The sequence below is a fragment of the Hemitrygon akajei genome, chromosome 7 (genome assembly GCF_048418815.1).
Source record: "Hemitrygon akajei chromosome 7, sHemAka1.3, whole genome shotgun sequence".
Classification (NCBI taxonomy): Eukaryota; Metazoa; Chordata; class Chondrichthyes; order Myliobatiformes; family Dasyatidae; genus Hemitrygon; species Hemitrygon akajei.
In genome coordinates, this window is record NC_133130.1 from 156,059,442 (window position 1) to 156,076,887 (window position 17,446).

The following is a 17,446-nucleotide window of genomic DNA, read 5'->3' on the forward strand; positions in this document are numbered from 1 at the left end:
AAAAATTAAAATAATAATAATAAATAAGTAAGTCAATTTACAGTATACATGTATTGAATGGTTGAACATTCTGAGCAACCATTTTAAGCAGATATTAACAAAATGTCACCCTCCAATTGTGATATATCCTTCCATGTCTTATGGTATTCCAGTGCATTTCAAAAAGAATAAACTTTCTTGTTATAATCAAACTTACTTCTCTCAAAAACCTTAAAATCAAGGCAGATGGGATAGTAATTGCATCATAAATCCATAGGATCATTAGACATAACAGCAAAATTAGACCGTTCAGCCCATTGAGTCTGCTTCCCCATTCCATTGTGGCTGATCTATTATCCTTCCTAAACCTATTCCCCTGCCTTCTCCCTGTAACCCTTGATACCCTGACAAACTAACAACATATCAACCTCAATGTCTTGGCCTCCACAGCCACCCGTGGCAATGAATTCCACAGATGCATCATGCTTTGTGTAAAGAAATTCTCTGTTCTAACTGGACGTTCCTCTGTTCAGAGGCTGTGTACTCTGATCCCATATTCACCCACTATACAAAACATCCTCTCCACATCCATTTTATCTAGGCCTTTCAATGTTCGATACATTTCAATTAGATCTTCTCTGGTTATTATAAATTCCAGCATGTACAGGCCCAGAGCCATCAAATGTTCTTCATGTGTTAACCCTTTCGTTCCCAGGATGATTCTCGTTAATCTCCTCAAGGACTCTTTCCAATATCAGTTCATTTTTTCATATATAAGAGGTTCAAAACTGCCCACAATACTCCAAGTGTGGTCTGACCAATGCCTTATAAAGCGTCAGCATCACATTTTTGCTCTCCTATTCTAGTCCTCTTGAAATGAATGCTAACACTGCATTTGCCCTCCTTACCACTGACTCAACCTGCAAGTTAACCTTTAGGGACTTCTGCACAAGGATTCCCAAGTCCCTTTGCACCTCTGATTTTTGAACTATCTTTCCATTAAAAAAAGTCTTCACTTTTATTCCTTCTATATCATTCCCTACACTGTATTCCATCTGCCAATTCTTTGCCCATTCTCCCAATCTGTCCAAGTCCTTCTGCAAACTCCCTGCTTCCTTAACACTACTTGTCCCTCACCTATCATTGTATCATCTGCAAACATGGCCACAAAGCCATCAATTCCATCATCCTATAAAACTCTGGTTAGGCCACACTTGGAGTACTGTGTCCAGTTCTGGTCGCCTCACTATAGGAAGGATGTGGAAGCATTGGAAAGGGTACAGAGGAGATTTACCAGGATGCTGCCTGGTTTAGAGAGTATGCATTATGATCAGAGATTAAGGGAGCTAGGGCTTTATTCTTTGGCGAGAAGGAGGATGAGAGGAGACATGATAGAGGTATACAAGATATTAAAAGGAATAGATAGAGAGGACAGCCAGCACCTCTTCCCCAGGGCACCACTGCTGAATACGAGAGGACATGGCTTTAAGTTAAGGGGTGGGAAATTCAAGGGGGATATTAGAGGAGGGTTTTTTACTCAGAGAGTGGTTGGTGTGTGGAATGCACTGCCTGAGTCAGTGGTGGAGGCAGATACATTAGTGAATTTAAGAGACTACTAGACAGGTATATGGAGGAATTTAAAGTGGGGGGTTATATGGGAGGCAGGGTTTAAGGGTTGGCACAACATTGTGGGATGAAGGGCCTGTACTGTGCTGTACTATTCTATGTTCTATGTTCAAATCATTGACATATAACGTGAAAAGAAGAGGTCCCAATACTGACCCTTGCGGAGCTCTCCTGGTTACTGGCAGCCAACCAGAATAGCTCCCCTTTATCCCTATTCTTTGCCTTCTGCCAGTTAGCCGATCTTCTATCCATGCTAGTATCTTTCCTGTAATACCCTGGACACTTATCTTGTTAAGCAGCCTCATGTGCGGCACCTTGTCAAAGGCCTTCTGAAAATCAAAGTGAACAACATCCAGTGACCCTACTCTGCCTCTCCTGCCTATTATTTCGTCAAAGAATTCCAACAGATTGATCAGGCAAGATTTCCTCTTTAGGAAAGCATGCTGATTTTGAGTATTTTATCATGTGCCTCCAAGTACTGTGAAACCTCGTCCTTAATAATAGACTCCTACATCTTCCCAACCACTAAAGTCAAGCTATTTGGCCTATAATTTCCTTCCTTCTGCCTCCCTCCCTCCTTAAGGAGTGGAGCGTCATTTGCAATTTTCCAGTCCTCCAGAATCAGTCAATAGGTATTGGGTGCAAAACTAAGGATTGGAAGGTGGAAAAACAGTGGAAGAACTCCAGCCCCAATAGTGATATTTTAAATGGTTTATCATTCATAGCCTTCGAAACACCATGTTTGTCTATTGTGTTGCAGGATATCCAACCATGACAATTCCAAACAGGCATGTGACTGCAGTATGTCAAATACCGATTTCACTTGTGGAGACATGTATGCACAGTGTAATCATTAATTTCTGGTTCAGTGTTGCAACTAATTGCCAAAATATGACTGAGATCTAAATAATCCATGTTCACTTGTACCATCTAAAATGCTCTCTGTGGGCAAGCAGTAGCATATACTGTACATAGCAGATGAAAAGGCACCTTTTTAATGGGAACATTCACTTCAAAAGGAACTTGCTCAAGCACAATTAATTTCCTGAGAATTTACCATGTTTGTTTAATGGGAACAACTGGATACAGGGAACATTATGCTCACTGTGGGAGTGTACCCATTAACATTTTAAATAACAGTGTTTATATATGACTTTCTGTAAATATGAGAACTAGTGTAAAGATTTTAATCTGGTGAGTATAATTTTACTCAGTTTCATAGGCTCATTTCAGGGGATTTTTTAACAAAACATAGAGACAGCAATTTCTCAGGTTTGGTGAAAGTTATCGAGAGAATATTGTATGGACAGAGGACAGTGTGATCTCCATTCTTAAATTAATTAAAGTTTGATACAAAGCTAACCATATCTAATAATATCTTTATAAACAATTCTTCCTTGATGTTTCTGCAAGATATATATGATTGTTAAGGTACAGTAGGCACAAAAGTACTGTAGCACCTACCTCCCTGAACTGTTCCAGTGTTTTGTTATGCATACTGTGAGCTCTGTTCTTTCTAAATTTTTTATCTTCCTCTCTTAAGTCCATGCACAAATTTCTGAAGTGAAGATCAAGTATTATATGGTTTACAAGGCATTGGCCCTGGAGATTGTAACAAAGCTGGGCACAAGGGGAGTATGCTCAAAGAACCAGATAATTCTGAAGTGTCACTTCAACATTGCAATAACACAAGTTTCTGGAAAACATTCAGTCAACAAGAACTCAACTGCTTTCAACATTAATAATGGAATTTGCATTATACAACACCTCATTTTAGTACTTTTACGACCGCTCTCATCATCGAGGCCGGCAAGAATGGGGAGGTTTAGTAAGGAATTCGCAGTTGTAATACTCCTGTGGCACACTAGTGCACTGACTTGAACATGTAACACCAAGATCATATTCTGAGGCTTTTGTTTTATTTAAGCGATACAAGCCCTACTGGCCCAATGAGCGGCACTGCCTAGCAACCCGCATACTTAATGCCAGCCTAATCAAAGGACAATTTACAATGACCTATTAACCTACCAACTAGTACATCTTTGGAATGCGTGAGGAAACCGGAATACCCAGAAGAAACACATGCTCTCACAAGAAGGACGTACAAGCTTCTTACAGGTGGCATTGGAAATGAACTGTGATCTTCGATGGCCCAAGGTGTAATAGCTTCCTGCTAACTGCTATGCTATTATGATGCCCTGAATCAGAATAACGTTTTTAATTTGGAAGATATGCCACCAGAGGTAAATGTTTTACTTGTTGCCACCAGCGTCTAACATTATTTCTCTCCCGATTGCAAGTTAAACGTAAGTGTAAATCCATTCAGGAAAAAAAGGTGTTCTCTCTCACAGCATTTTACATCTTAAATTTGTCCAACTCTGGATGTCTCAGGTGGTCTCTCTAACAAACGCCCCAATTTAAACTTACTTTTCTCATTTCTTTATGTGGAAATGAATTGTTTCAATTTGCTTTTCACTGGTTTAGACCTTTCCTTCTTTACCTCTTGTTGTTCTTTTTACATAGGAAAGTTGTGTAAGGGTTATGCATCGGGCAATGGAATTGCTTCAAAGATAACATGAAAATCAGCCTGAAGAGAATCATCATTGTATCTAAAAACTGGGAAGCCACTTCAGTCAATAGATTCCTCTGGAGGAAATCTGTTCAAGAGGGAGCTGGCTACGTGAGAACGACCTCCGCTGTGCCACAGAGAACAAGCGCAGCTGCAAAAGGAGAGACTGACCAAGTTACCACTAACCACAGCCACCAGGTTAATCTTGCCCACACCACCAGAATATGTGGATCTTGGATTGGACTCTACAGCCAACTGAGGACCCACAAATAGACAACCCCTTTAGGAAAACATCATACTTGACTCAAGTGATCACACTACTACTACCATGTATAATAGATTATATATAATAGGTTATATAACCACTTAAAGTAATATTTGAAGTGTTCAGCTGCCTTTTCTTTGTCCACATAACCTGCATCATCTGTTACTATGCTTTTTCATTCCAAATTGTAAGTAAGTTCTATGTAATCTCACTGGCTCACCACTCGATCTCAGATAATCTGGACAATAGTAATACCTATGTACATCAGGCTGTTGTTTATTGACTACAGCTCAGCATTAACACTTCAGTTCTAATCAACAAACTCCAAAGCCTGGACCTCTCTACCTCTCTCTCCAGCTGGGTCCTTGACTTCCTCACTGGAAGACCATAGTCTGTGTGGGTCAGAAATAACATCTCCTTCTTGGTAACAATCAATACTTGCACATCTCAAGGATACATGCTTAGCCCACTCCTCTACTCTCTCTACATTCGTGATTATGTGGCTAAGCACAGTTCAAATGGCATCTATAAATTTGTTGATGATACAACTATTGTTGTAGTATTTCAGATGGTGAAGAGGAGAATTGGTATGTCACGAAAGCCACTCACAAATTTCTATAGATGTACTTTGGAATGCTGTTCATAGACTTCAGTTCAGCATTCAGCACAGTCATCCCTCAGAAACTGATTGGAAAGCTGAGCCTACTGGGCCTGAGCACCTCCCTCTGCAACTGGATCCTAGACTTCCTGACTGGGAGACCTCAGTCAGTTTGGATCAGAGGCAGCATCTCCAACACCATCACACTGAGCACGGGGGCCCCCCAGGGCTGTGTGCTCAGTCCACTGCTGTTCACTCTGCTGACCCACGACTGTGCTGTAACACACAGCTCGAACCACATCATCATGTTCGCCGATGACACGACCGTGGTGGGTCTCATCAGCAAGAATGACGAGTCAGCTTACAGAGAGGAGGTGCAGCGGCTAACAGACTGGTGCAGAGATGACAACCTGTCTCTGAATGTGAACAAAACAAAAGAGATGATTGCTGACTTCAGGAGGGCATGGAGCGACCACTCTCCACTGAACATCTATGGCCCCTCGGTAGAGATCATTAAGAGCACAAATTTCTTGGTGTTCACCTGGCGGAGAATCTCACCTGGTCTCTCAACACCAGCTCCATAGCAAAGAAAGCCCAGCAGCGTCTCTACTTTCTGCGAAGGCTGAGAAAAGTCCATCTCCCCCCCCCCCCCCCCCGCACATCTGCATCACTGCCTGGTTTGGAAATTGCACCATTTCGGATCACAAGACCCTGCAGTGGATAGTGAGGTCAGCTGAGAAGATCATCAGGGTCTCTCTTCCCGCTATTGCAGACATTTATACTACACGCTGCATCTGCAAAGCAAACAGCAATATAAAGGGCCCCATGCACCCCTCATACTAATTTTTCTCCTTCCTGCCATCTGGGAAAAGGCACCGAAGCATTCAGGCTCTCACGACCAGATTATGTAACAGTTTCTTCCCCCAAGCCATCAGACTCCTCAATACCCAGAGCCTGGACTGACACCAACTTACTGCCCTCTACTGTATCTATTGTCTTGTTTATTATTTATTGTAATGCCTGCTCTGTTTTGTGCTCTTTATGCAGTCCTGGGTAGGTCTGTAGTCTAGTGTAGTTTCTTTTTCTGTGTTATTTTTACGTAGCTCAGTGTAGTTTTTGGACTGGTTCATGTAGCACCATGGTCCTGAAAAACATCTCATTTTTACTGTGTACTGTACCAGAAGTTATGGTCGAAATGACAATAAAAAGTGACTTGACTTGACTTGACTTGGAGAGCATTCTAACTGGTTACATACCTGTCTTGTATGGAGGGTACATTGCACAGGATCAGAAAAAACTGCGGTAAGTTGTAAACTCAACCGCCAGCATTTGGACATGGGCCTCCCGAGCATCCAGATCACCCTCTAAAGCTGATACCTCAAAAAGGAGGCATCACCCAGGGCATTCCCTCTTCTCATTGGTGCCATCAAAGAGGAGGTACAGGAGCCTGAAGGCACACACTCAATGTTTTAGGAACAGCTTCTTCCCCTCTGCCATTGTATTTTTGAACTCACTAACACTACCTCAGTATTTTTCCCCATTCTTTTTGCACTAGTTATTGAATTTAATTTTTATATATGCTTATTATTGTAATATTTAGTTTTTATTATTATGTATTACAATGTACTGCTGCCACAAAGCAACAAATTTTTATGACATATGCCAGTGATATTAAACCTGATTCTGATTCTGATGTTGTCCATCTGTGGAAACCTGTCATTTGCTTGTCATATTTCACTCAGGCAAAAGGAAAATAAAATCAACTGCCAGACAGGTGAGATTCAGAGTGTAAAAAAAAATCAGTACTCATATCAGAAGTGTTAAACATTTTAGCGAAGAAATTGGATCGATCAGCAACTGTCCCTTATGTGCAAATCATAGAAAATTGTGAGCAGAAAGTAAGTTGCACCACTGATTATTTCTGACTGAAACTGGGCCAGGAATGAACGTGCAATATCCATGTCAGTACACTTGAACATTTGCCTGCATCGGGGAAGCACCGAATGTTGGATTTTCTCCCTTACTGATGTAAATTGGAGCTCAGATGTGCTCTGTATGCATATCTCTAAACGAAGAGCTGAAATCCCCACTGAGACGTGAATTCTGACTTTGATGTTTTAATTGCAGCACCTCAGGTAACCATGCCCGCCCTCCTCCAGCCCCAAGTGTTCTCTTCCTACACCCACACTCTCTTGCTCACTTGGTTTTCTTTTCCCTTTGTCCTTGTTCACTCCCTCCCTGCCTGGTTTTACCTGTCAATCACCCCTCCCCATCGGGCTCCACCTATCACCTATCAGCCTCTGCCCTACCCAACCCCATCCTCATATTGCTGTGCACTTGCTGTCTATCTTGTACAACACCCAATTTTGATCCATGGGATCTTGACCTATACGTCCTGCCTTTGCTGAGTTCTTCCAGTGTACTATTTAAAAAAAATTTTGTTTGCAACCGTCTGCTGGACTTAACTGTCGCAGTATCATTATTTGTAGCCATTTTACTTTATGCCTTGTGTTCCAGAGCCCTGTGCTTTGAATTTTGCCTCACTGATTACTTCTATATCTAGCAGTAGTATTGGACCACCCCTGGCACGATGCTCCATCAGGGCAGATGACCACCTGGAGGAGTGACCACACACACTGAAGCAGCGCACTTGCGATTTTGTGCCAAGCTTCCAAACATCTTTCTGTAGGCTGCTGTGACAAAAGGTCCTTTAAAATCTCACGACCTTATGTATAGAAAGCGTCCTATCCAGATGCATCGCAGCTTTGTATGTCAACTGCTCGGCTCAAGACTGTGAGAAGCCACAGAGAGTTGTGAATGTAACCTAGTCTATCATATAAACCAGTCTCCTCTCCGTTGACTCTGTCTACACTTCCTGCTGCCTTGGGAAAGCAGCCAACAATGTAGCTTACTCTCATTGACCGAGGGTTTTGTACTTTGCAATAATGCCAGAGAATTGTTGCGTCTATCTGCAGTCATAATCCTGGTCTTTATACTCAGTGCAATCCTTGGTTTAAAAGCTCATCTGGTGATCATCAACAAACTGTAGAGAATAGTGCCTGTTTCACATTAAAAATGACCACCACCTTTTGACAGTCAACAGAAGGACAGTGGCAGGGGTAATCTGAATAACCCAATAGGGAAACAGTTAATTTACAAAGGAAGGGAACTTGGGCAGAATCACTGGTAGACAAAGAATGAATCTTGTTTCTTGTCTCCATCATTGACCTAGAACACTGCAGAAATTATTTGGCAAGAAAGTACCAAATTCTCAGAATTTTCTTTCATCTTCTCACCAAATGATTTTTTTTGAGTCAAGCTCTATCTATCAGCATTATTAAAGCTGGCTCAGTATCACACCAAGTTTCTGAAACAAGGCTTATCATTTTTTAATTGGAATCAGTTAATATTCTGCTGCTCAAAGCACACTTTGGGGCGATTTCTGGCTTTTTCAGCTTGAAGCCAATCTAACAAGTCAAATCCCTGACTTTTATTTCGACTCAGTTGTTACAGCTACAGCTCTGTGAGTGTTTCTTCACCTTGAGGATATAGCTGTTGAAAGGTGGCTTAGTGACCCAGCAGTTCATATTGCCCTCTCCCAGTTCCATTTTCTGACCCTGACTGCTGTCTCCATGGAGTTTGTATATTCCCCATCAAGTGTTCCAATTTCTTCTTACATTGTCAAAGAAGTGCCAGCTGGTATGTTAATGGAGTACTGCAAATTGCCTCTGGTATTGGTGGGTAGCTGATGTACCAAGGATGGGAGGAATATCAGAAAAAAGTGGGTGAGTGTAGGAGGGTGCTTGATGGCAGTGTAGACATGATGAGTTGAAGGACCTGTTTCTGTGCTGAGTGACTCCAAATAAACTTAACATCACCTTCTCAAAGACTGTGAGAGGGGGTTATGCCCTAATTTCATGGAGAAAACACAGAAAATACACAAGCTGTAGAATGAGTAGAACTATCATGATGCTGAGATGCATCCTAGGATGTGCTAGGACCGATCCATCAGTGATGTAACCTGGGGTCATCAGGTGTTTCAGGCCTTTCAACATCAGGCACTCTTGCCCAGGCGACCAAAGCAGGGATGATCAGGCCCCGGCTTGTGTCCCAGCAGCATTAGTCCACAGGTAACATCTCTTAATCCATAGCCACCTGGAGGCTTTCTCAACAACCTCCGTGATGGTCCTAATGGTTCTTTTCTTTGCATCTCCCATAATTCTAAGGAGAGAGTAGGTTCTGTAGAGTGAGAAGCCAATAAAACCTCTACACCCCACCTCTACAGGCTCACATCGTGCTCTCCACACCTACCTCAGGAACTGCTCTACCATCTCCTGGTATTTGGCTTTCTTATGCTCAAATGCCTCCTCAATCTAGTCTTCCCAAGGACCTGTCAGTTCTACCATGACCATCTGCTTTGAAGTTTCTGACTGAATGACCATGTCAGGCCTCCTCTAGTTAGACCCACTCTCCTTTTCTTAAACATGAAGATAACTTTTGCAAGAGATTTAAAATGCAATTTCTTTTCACTCTCCGCTGATTCATGATTTCCTACAACTTCAAAACTGAATCTCTCAATTTCCCCCCAAAAATACGAGGGGTGATTGATAAGTTCCATGGTCTAGGGTAGAAGGAGTCAATTTTAGAAAACCTAGCATATTCATTTTTCAACATAGCCCCCTCATACATTTACACACGTAGTCCAGCAGTCGTGGAGCATCCAGATCTTGGACCTCCAGAAAGTGACAACAGATGGGTGATTGATAAGATTGTGGCCCAAGGTAGAAGGAGATGCATTATACATCTGTCGTTACATGCACATGCAGGTCAACTGTTTGATTATGTGGAAAGTTTGAAGTTAATAACTCATCTCCTCCTACCTTAGGCCACAGACATATCAATCACCTCTGATGAGTTATTAACTTCAAACTTTCTGCATAATCACTCAAAGAGTTGAACTGCATGTGCATATAACGAGAGCTGTATAACTCATCTCCTTCTACTTTAGGTCAGAAACTTATCAATCACCCATCTGTGGACACCTTCTGGAGGTCCAAGATCCGCATGCTCCACGACCGCTGGACTAAGTGCGTAAATGTAGGAGAGAGCTATGTTGGAAAATAAATGTGCTAGGTTTTCTAAAATTGACTCCTTCTACCTTAGGCCACAAACTTATCAATCACCCCTCGTATTTAACCAGTATCTTCATCATCTGAAGTGTGGAGGAATTGACACATCACTATAGAGTTACATCACGCAGTGTTACTAATTGCACCTGAAATATTAATGTCATCAAAAGGATTGCAGATAATGCAGTCATATTTTTGCTGCAATATCATTTCATTTCATTGATTACTTATCATCAGAAACAACTGAAGCAAGCTGAAAAAAAGGCTTCAAAATGGGAATTCGGAATAGTAAACTCCTATTCACTGCATTAGTATTCAGTAGTTATTTGCCCTACAAGCTATTCCGTTCTTTCAGATGGATTCATGTGCATTTAGTGTCTTTAAATAACAATCACTTGGAATATAAGCAGAAGCATGAAGACATTTTCGATAAATCAGGTTAGTCCTGTGTCAGAACAGCAAAAGAAGATCCCAGCTAATGAGTTAACAAGCTGGCCTGTTGCTATCACTTATATCATTTGCTAAATATAACATGGAAACTTGAAATGTCCCTTACCTTTGTTGCATCTGGGTGACCAATTATCACCCACCCAGGGCAGTATTGATCATCATGGTGTGAGACAGTGACATTACTGGCCCACAGATCCATGAACCCATTGGGTGTGTATAGACCACAGTCCTGGACACTGGTCTCTTTCTCAAAGTCTTCACACACGCCGTCGCCATCATGGAAATAGCACCTGCTAGGTTCATCTGTAGCAAGAAAACATGAAAAAGTTGTTCAGCAAAAGAGAGATCCTAATGAATTTCTGTATTTCAGGCCCGACCATTTCTCTCTCTCTCTCTCTCTCTCTCTCTCTCTCTCCCTCTCTCTTTTTCAGTTAAAGTTGTGCCAAACCATGAAGGACTTGTTCTCCATTTGCAAGAATCTATAAAATTGCCTTTCCAAAAAAAAATGGGAAGGAAAGTTTTGAAAGCATTATTGGAAAGTTAAAGATCACAATTAAAATTAAAAAAAACTCTTTATGTAATGCTAACAATCTGCCAAAATTAAATCAACTGCAGGAAACATGACCAAAAACAAATTGATTGCCCAATAGTTCTTAATCCTCATTTTTGGCCATTCATCTCAAATCAACAAATTGAGGAGAACAAGGTCACAGGCCCAAAAAACAGTGGCTAAAATAAGAGGCATGTTAGTACATTGTGTGTTTTCTGCATGAATAGAAGAATAGGTTTATTTATATGCATTTATTAAATTAGTTGCACATCTCTGCTGTTGAAAATCCATATATAAATTTAAAGTATCTTTCCATGCTTTCCTCTGGACTTTTTAATCAAAGGAATTGTAAGTACAATATTCAATGAAATAATTTAAGCTTTAAACTATGAACCATCATAATACAATGACATGTTAATCCCACTGATTGAAAGGTGTGAGAAATCAGATTAAGCACTTCAGATGCTTGATCCCCAGGGGTTCTTTTAGCACGGTGAAAGAATAAGACAAATTCTGTTTTTATTACAAAGGATTACAGGATTTTTAGTGGTATTTGGGGGATTGTATTCATAATTTTGCCCTTCTCTCTTAAAAGACTGTAAATCCACCCCCTTGACCCACGTAAGAAATATTAGACCAAGATATTTAAAATTACATGATGTTACAAAATTAATGAAATCTACTTGAGTTATGAACAGAATGAAAGGACTTTAAATTATTGTTCAAATCTGCCCCAATTCAGCAGCAGAGCCCATAAGCTTGGCCTCTAGCTCGCGATATTGTTGTGTAAAAGCACCAAACCCATAATGAAATATTTTCTTCATGTTAATTCTGCTGCGACTCCACCTGCTTTGTGATCACACATTTTCCTGGAAGAAAGTGTATCCCTCACTGACCTGCTTCATGCAGTGTTGGACGGTACCAAGAGAATTTCCCTCACTAACCGGTCTGCAATTTGGTCACCTGCTATAAAGGCGCCTAAGTGCTAAAATTAAACCATTAAAGTCAACTGCATGACAGGAAACAGATTTGCAGGATGCAAACTTATCTGTATAACCAGTCATCCTTGTGTTAAAAACTCTCACTTACCTACTTGTATCAGTAATAACTCCCATTTACACAATTGGTTTTAACTCTAAGGGGCATGACAGAGTTCACAAAGTCTGTACTGCAGATGAAAGTCACTCATCCTCTCTTCCTGTTTTCAAACCCATCTAGAAGTCAATTTTCATGTGAATGTCATGAATACCTCGCATGTAAACCACTTTCCGGCTTCTGTGAGTCTAGGTTTGTTGCCAACACTGCTCGAAAATAATGTTTGAGTATGTGTTTAAGTAGCTTATCGTTAGAGAAGAATTGCAATTTATCACAACTTTCTTATATTATTGCTCTCAGTGGCAGTATTACATGAGAATGCACAAGCAGTAAATGCTAAAGGAGTTGTTTATTTGTAAACACAGGAGCCTTTTCTCAACAACATAATGGTAACTCCCCTCCACCTTCCTTTATTTAGCTCCCTGACCTTTTACCTCTTTTCACCTGCCTATCACTTCCCCCTGGGTTACCTCCTCCTTCACTTCTTCCTATGGTCCACTCTCCGCTCCCATCAGATTCCTTCTTCTCCAGCCCTTGACCTTTCACACCTACCCGACCTCACCTATCACTTCCCAGCCTGCCTTCTTCCCCTCCCCACATTTTTTTTATTCTGGTCTGTTCCCCCTTCTTTCTCAGTCCTGAAGAATAGTCATGGTCTGAAACATAGACTGCCAATTCATTTCCGTAGATGCTGCCTGGCCTGCTGAGTTCCTCTGACATTTTGTGTGTGTTGCTTTGGATTTCCAGCATCTCCAGACTTTCTTGTGCTTATGGTAGCTCTATTGCTGGTCTGAAGAGGTCAGTGAAAAGTCCAAAAATTTTTTTTCAGTCTTACAATGGGTGTTCCCTTTTGTTCCTGGTGCAGAATTATTTCCTTACAAATGTTTCTGTCTAATAGCTTCTTTCTCTGGTTTCATTTTTGCCATCAAGCAAGTGGACACAAAGAGAAACTTCCATCATCCTATAGTTAAAGTTTAAAAAGTTAAATAGGGAGCTCTGCAGTCTTACAGTTGTACAACTGGCAAATAATATCATAATTTAACCGGTGTAAATGGAATCCTGATATCGTAGATGTTCTGTTGTTCACAGTATTTCAAATATTTTCATCATCAACTCAAGTATATATTTTATATTGCACTAAGATCTAAGTTCCCCTGATAACTTAACAGGTGCAATTTTCTATCCAGTGCATTGTGGATAAAACTCGGTTTTAATTCCCAATCTTGCTTTTATTTCTCTCACGACAAGTGGACATTGCTGACTGAGCCAACCTTTATTGCCCTTAGTTAATCTACACTGGGTTGCTTGTTCAGTCACTCTCAGCCAATCCCACTGCAGTGGGTTTGTGGTCATAATGTACTGGAGCAAGCAAGGATGATATATTTCCTTCCTTGACAATAGCACCAAGCCAAATTTGCTTTTCCAGCAATTCACTCTTGCCACTGTACTTCCTTTAATATTCCAGATTGATTTAATGATATGAAATTGAATGCCCTGTTGGCCATAGTAGGATCGGAATACATACTTCTAGAACAACATGCCAGGTTTTGTGGAAATTAAGCCAGTAATTTAACCATTAGACTACTGAATCCTATGAGGCAGATAACCTCATTTGGGGAGTACTAAGACAACCAGAATTGGTGTTAGATTGAAAGGGGAGTAACAGCCAAAGATTCTGCTCGGGACTAAAATTGCCAACTGCTGCTTTCTAAAAACTTAGTCAGCTCTGATGAAAGGTCTTTGACCTGAAAAAATTAACTCTTTCTCTTCCCACTGATGCTGCCTGACCTACTGAGTGATTCCAGCATTTTGTATATGTTTCAGTTTTCCAGCATCTGCAGTTTCCTTTAAAGATTTTCATTTAGTGAAAAATAATGCATTAGGCTTCAAAAGACAACTGTAGCCTTTTTAAGCTCTCAGCAACAAAGGGAGAAAGAGTGGTGGAAGCAAAACAAGAATCAGAGCTTTAATTTTAAGCCATTGATTTGTATAACCTTGGCACATAGTTCCAATCCAGGGGTTACCAACCTGGAATCAGTGGACCCCTCAGTTAATGGTAGGGATCAATGGCATAAAAAATGGTTGGGAACCCCTGTTTTAATCAAATAAAAGACTTCTAGAATAGGGGCATCACTTAACTGGCTGAATTGACCAGAGTTCTTTCAGAAAGAAGAATCTCCCAACCTGAGTAGAGGAATGACCCTAAGACAGTGATCATAGTGCAGGTCTTCCCCAGACGGACAAGCAACACGATACCTTGTGTAAGGTTAGAAAACTAAATGGACCGATAGATAGCCAATGGTGTTCATATTCATCGACTTCATTTGTTAAATATTTCAGTCTTGTAAAATAAGGGAAGATTAATGGAAAAATGAAAAATGAAATATAAACCTTCACTTTTATACTTTTGTTGGTTAACAAAACCAAAAATTAGCTGATAAAGGACAAAGCATTAATAACACTAGAAGGTAATTTATTTATCTAGGTCACAATGGTCGACAAAGTTGCTAGTGATTAAGTAACATATTATTGTATTGATGCAAAGCAGTCTTGAAATGATTCTTTTTGGATTTTGGCAGTATATTTTGGAGAAATTTGAGAAATGTTTTGTCTAGGAATGGATTATAATTCACACGCATTTGAGATTGCATGGCATGGAAATGAATGGAATCTGTTCTTTAATGATGTTTGGTTAAAAAGAAAATCACTAAAAGAGAACTTTTTAAAAGGGCCTCATCATGGGAATGTCAGTCCAAGCTTCCCAACTAAGATAATGTTTACAATGTAAACCTTGCTGAAATACATTAATTAGGCATGATTTGGTTAGGAGGAGATGAGAAACAGAAGGTAATTAGATTAGAGCAATTTATGCCTTTCAGTGCTATGCTGTTGATTCTTAGGAATCCATTAGGAAAGATAAAGGGAGCAGAATATAATGGATGGAAATGAAAGCTATCCTGTCAACAATGTGATTGTATAAAATGCCTAAATGCAAGTGCCAACCATGCACAGATCAACCTTATCAGAAGTAGATCATGCTTGCCATCATTTCTGGACACAACTGTAAACCAATCATAACTCTGCCTGGGCACCTCTGGCTGTTTTCCACACTAACTCATTTGACTTCTACACAGTGTTGCAAAGACATCATAGTGTCCTTCCCTCTTCAGCACTGAAATTGGAGCTCCTCTGACAAGAAAATGACTGTAATTTGGCAGTCAGAAATAAAAGGGAGCAAATCCCACCGGAGATTGGCGATTAATCATGAATTAATGGTTTCCATTCTAGCATTGATGCACAGTATATTGTATGCCACACTTGCAAGCATTATTTTGCAATGTTCATGGTGTAAACAGTCCAGAAATGTTTGAAACTTTTTGTTTTTATTTTACAAAGCTTGCAGTATCTGCCTTATTGGTCATTCCTGTGATGTGGAGCCACTAATGCCACAGGACTGCGTCAATATGAAGTGTGGTGGCCACACTCACAGAATCCACCCTCTGCAGCATTTTCTTTCATCTCCCTGGCTGTGCCTAATGCACTGTGTCTGTGATGGGTAAAGTACAGTGAGATCTTAGGGGCCTCTCTATGATGAGTACAGCAGTTGTATAGAGTAGCCCCCATCAGACAAAGTGCAGGACTTCCTTTGGTGGATGTTTCCAGATGTAAATCATCCCAATATTATGTCAAACAACCTTTCATGACTTCTTGAGGGGTGCCGCTTTGGCATTTGAATTCAGTGTAATGCCAAATTAGTGTACGAGAAACAAGTGACATTCAATTTCAAAGCAATAATTTTTCCATTCTACTTCTTTGTAATTAGAGGCAAATTACACCCTAAGCAAGCTTAAACTCAGTTCATGTATACATTCCATTTTAGTGATAGTGAAATATCAGGCGTATAGAAATATTCCAATACCAACTGAATTGTTAAACTTTTAATTAGCTTGTTTGTTTTTCTTACACAGAAGTTTTCTTCTGTAATAATCATTTCTTGGCCACCGATGAAAACTGCACTGCAGCAAACATCAAAGCTCTACAACTGGTGGTCAAAAATGCCTAGCCTACATCAGGGACATATATACAGAAAGGTGTCAGAAAAGGGCTAATAATATCATGAAAGATTCCACCTACCCTAATCATGGACTGTTTGCCCCACTGCCAACAGGGAGGAGGCTTCGTAGCATCCATACCAAGACCACCAGACTGAAAAACAGTTACTTTCCCTAAGCAGTAAAGGATCACACCTCCACTCACTAACCTACCCATCCACACCTCCACACCTCCCACCACTACTACTTTATCATTTACTGTTAGCTTACTTATGTGCCCAACACCTCTTTATGGACAGTCAATCTGTGTATTTATATTTATTGTTTGTTATTGTGTTTTTTGTGCTGTATCAGATCTGGAGCAACAATAATTTCATTCTCCTTTCCACTTGTATACTGGAAATGACAAGAAATACTCTTGAATCTTGAATGCAGCTTCATTTTGCTACAACACAAGCCTTGTGGCTTTTCACACTGTCTGTGCTTTAGGATATCTCGAAGTTCACATAGATATTTTACTCAGATGTAACAAAAATGTATTCTGGTAAATTGAATTCCCCTATCTTCTCATGATATACAGGATGGTCATTTGGCCCATTGAGGCCATGCTAGTCATTAGAGCAACTTCATGAATGCCATTTCCCCTCTTGATTCTCTGCAGACTGTTCTTTGGGACTGATGGAACGGTACTGTTTTCAGTCACTGCTGAGTTAAAATATTTTTGTGATCATGATTTGTTTCTCAGCTGACTTTGCATCTTAAACAATTGCCAGTAATTATCAGCAGATTTTGGACTACACACCATGTTGTACTTTCAGACAGTTCCAGGTTTATCAATCGCGTGTGTTCTCATTAGCCCAACCGCATTATATGTCTGACAGGACACTTACCCACACAGTTGAAAAATGGCTCCTGGTGACATAAGTTAGAACAGCCATCTCCATTCAGTTTGTTCTTGTCGTCACATTCCTCTCCCAGATGTCTGGAATCATAACACAGAACATTCATGAACAAATTATTGAACTTGAAACAATAACAAAAGTTGCTGGTCCATACAGTTGCTCTGACATTCTCAACAGGAATTAGAAATTCCCCCGTTAAAGGTAAGACATGGCATTTTTATTTCTCTGTCA

At 40.4% G+C, this 17,446-nt stretch overlaps 1 protein-coding gene across 5 annotated transcripts in view; it reads right to left on the reverse strand.

The window, feature by feature from the left end:
* LOC140731040 (pappalysin-1-like) overlaps positions 1-17,446 on the reverse strand; it is a 362,759-nt gene that overhangs the window by 226,350 nt on the left and 118,963 nt on the right. For all 5 annotated transcript variants that reach the window (XM_073052237.1, XM_073052236.1, XM_073052240.1 and 2 more), the window contains exons 9-10: positions 17,204-17,295; positions 10,723-10,919 (exon numbers count right to left, since the gene is read on the reverse strand). In XM_073052237.1, the coding sequence (XP_072908338.1) occupies positions 10,723-10,919; positions 17,204-17,295 (289 nt within the window). The remainder of the gene's footprint in view (positions 1-10,722; positions 10,920-17,203; positions 17,296-17,446) is intronic.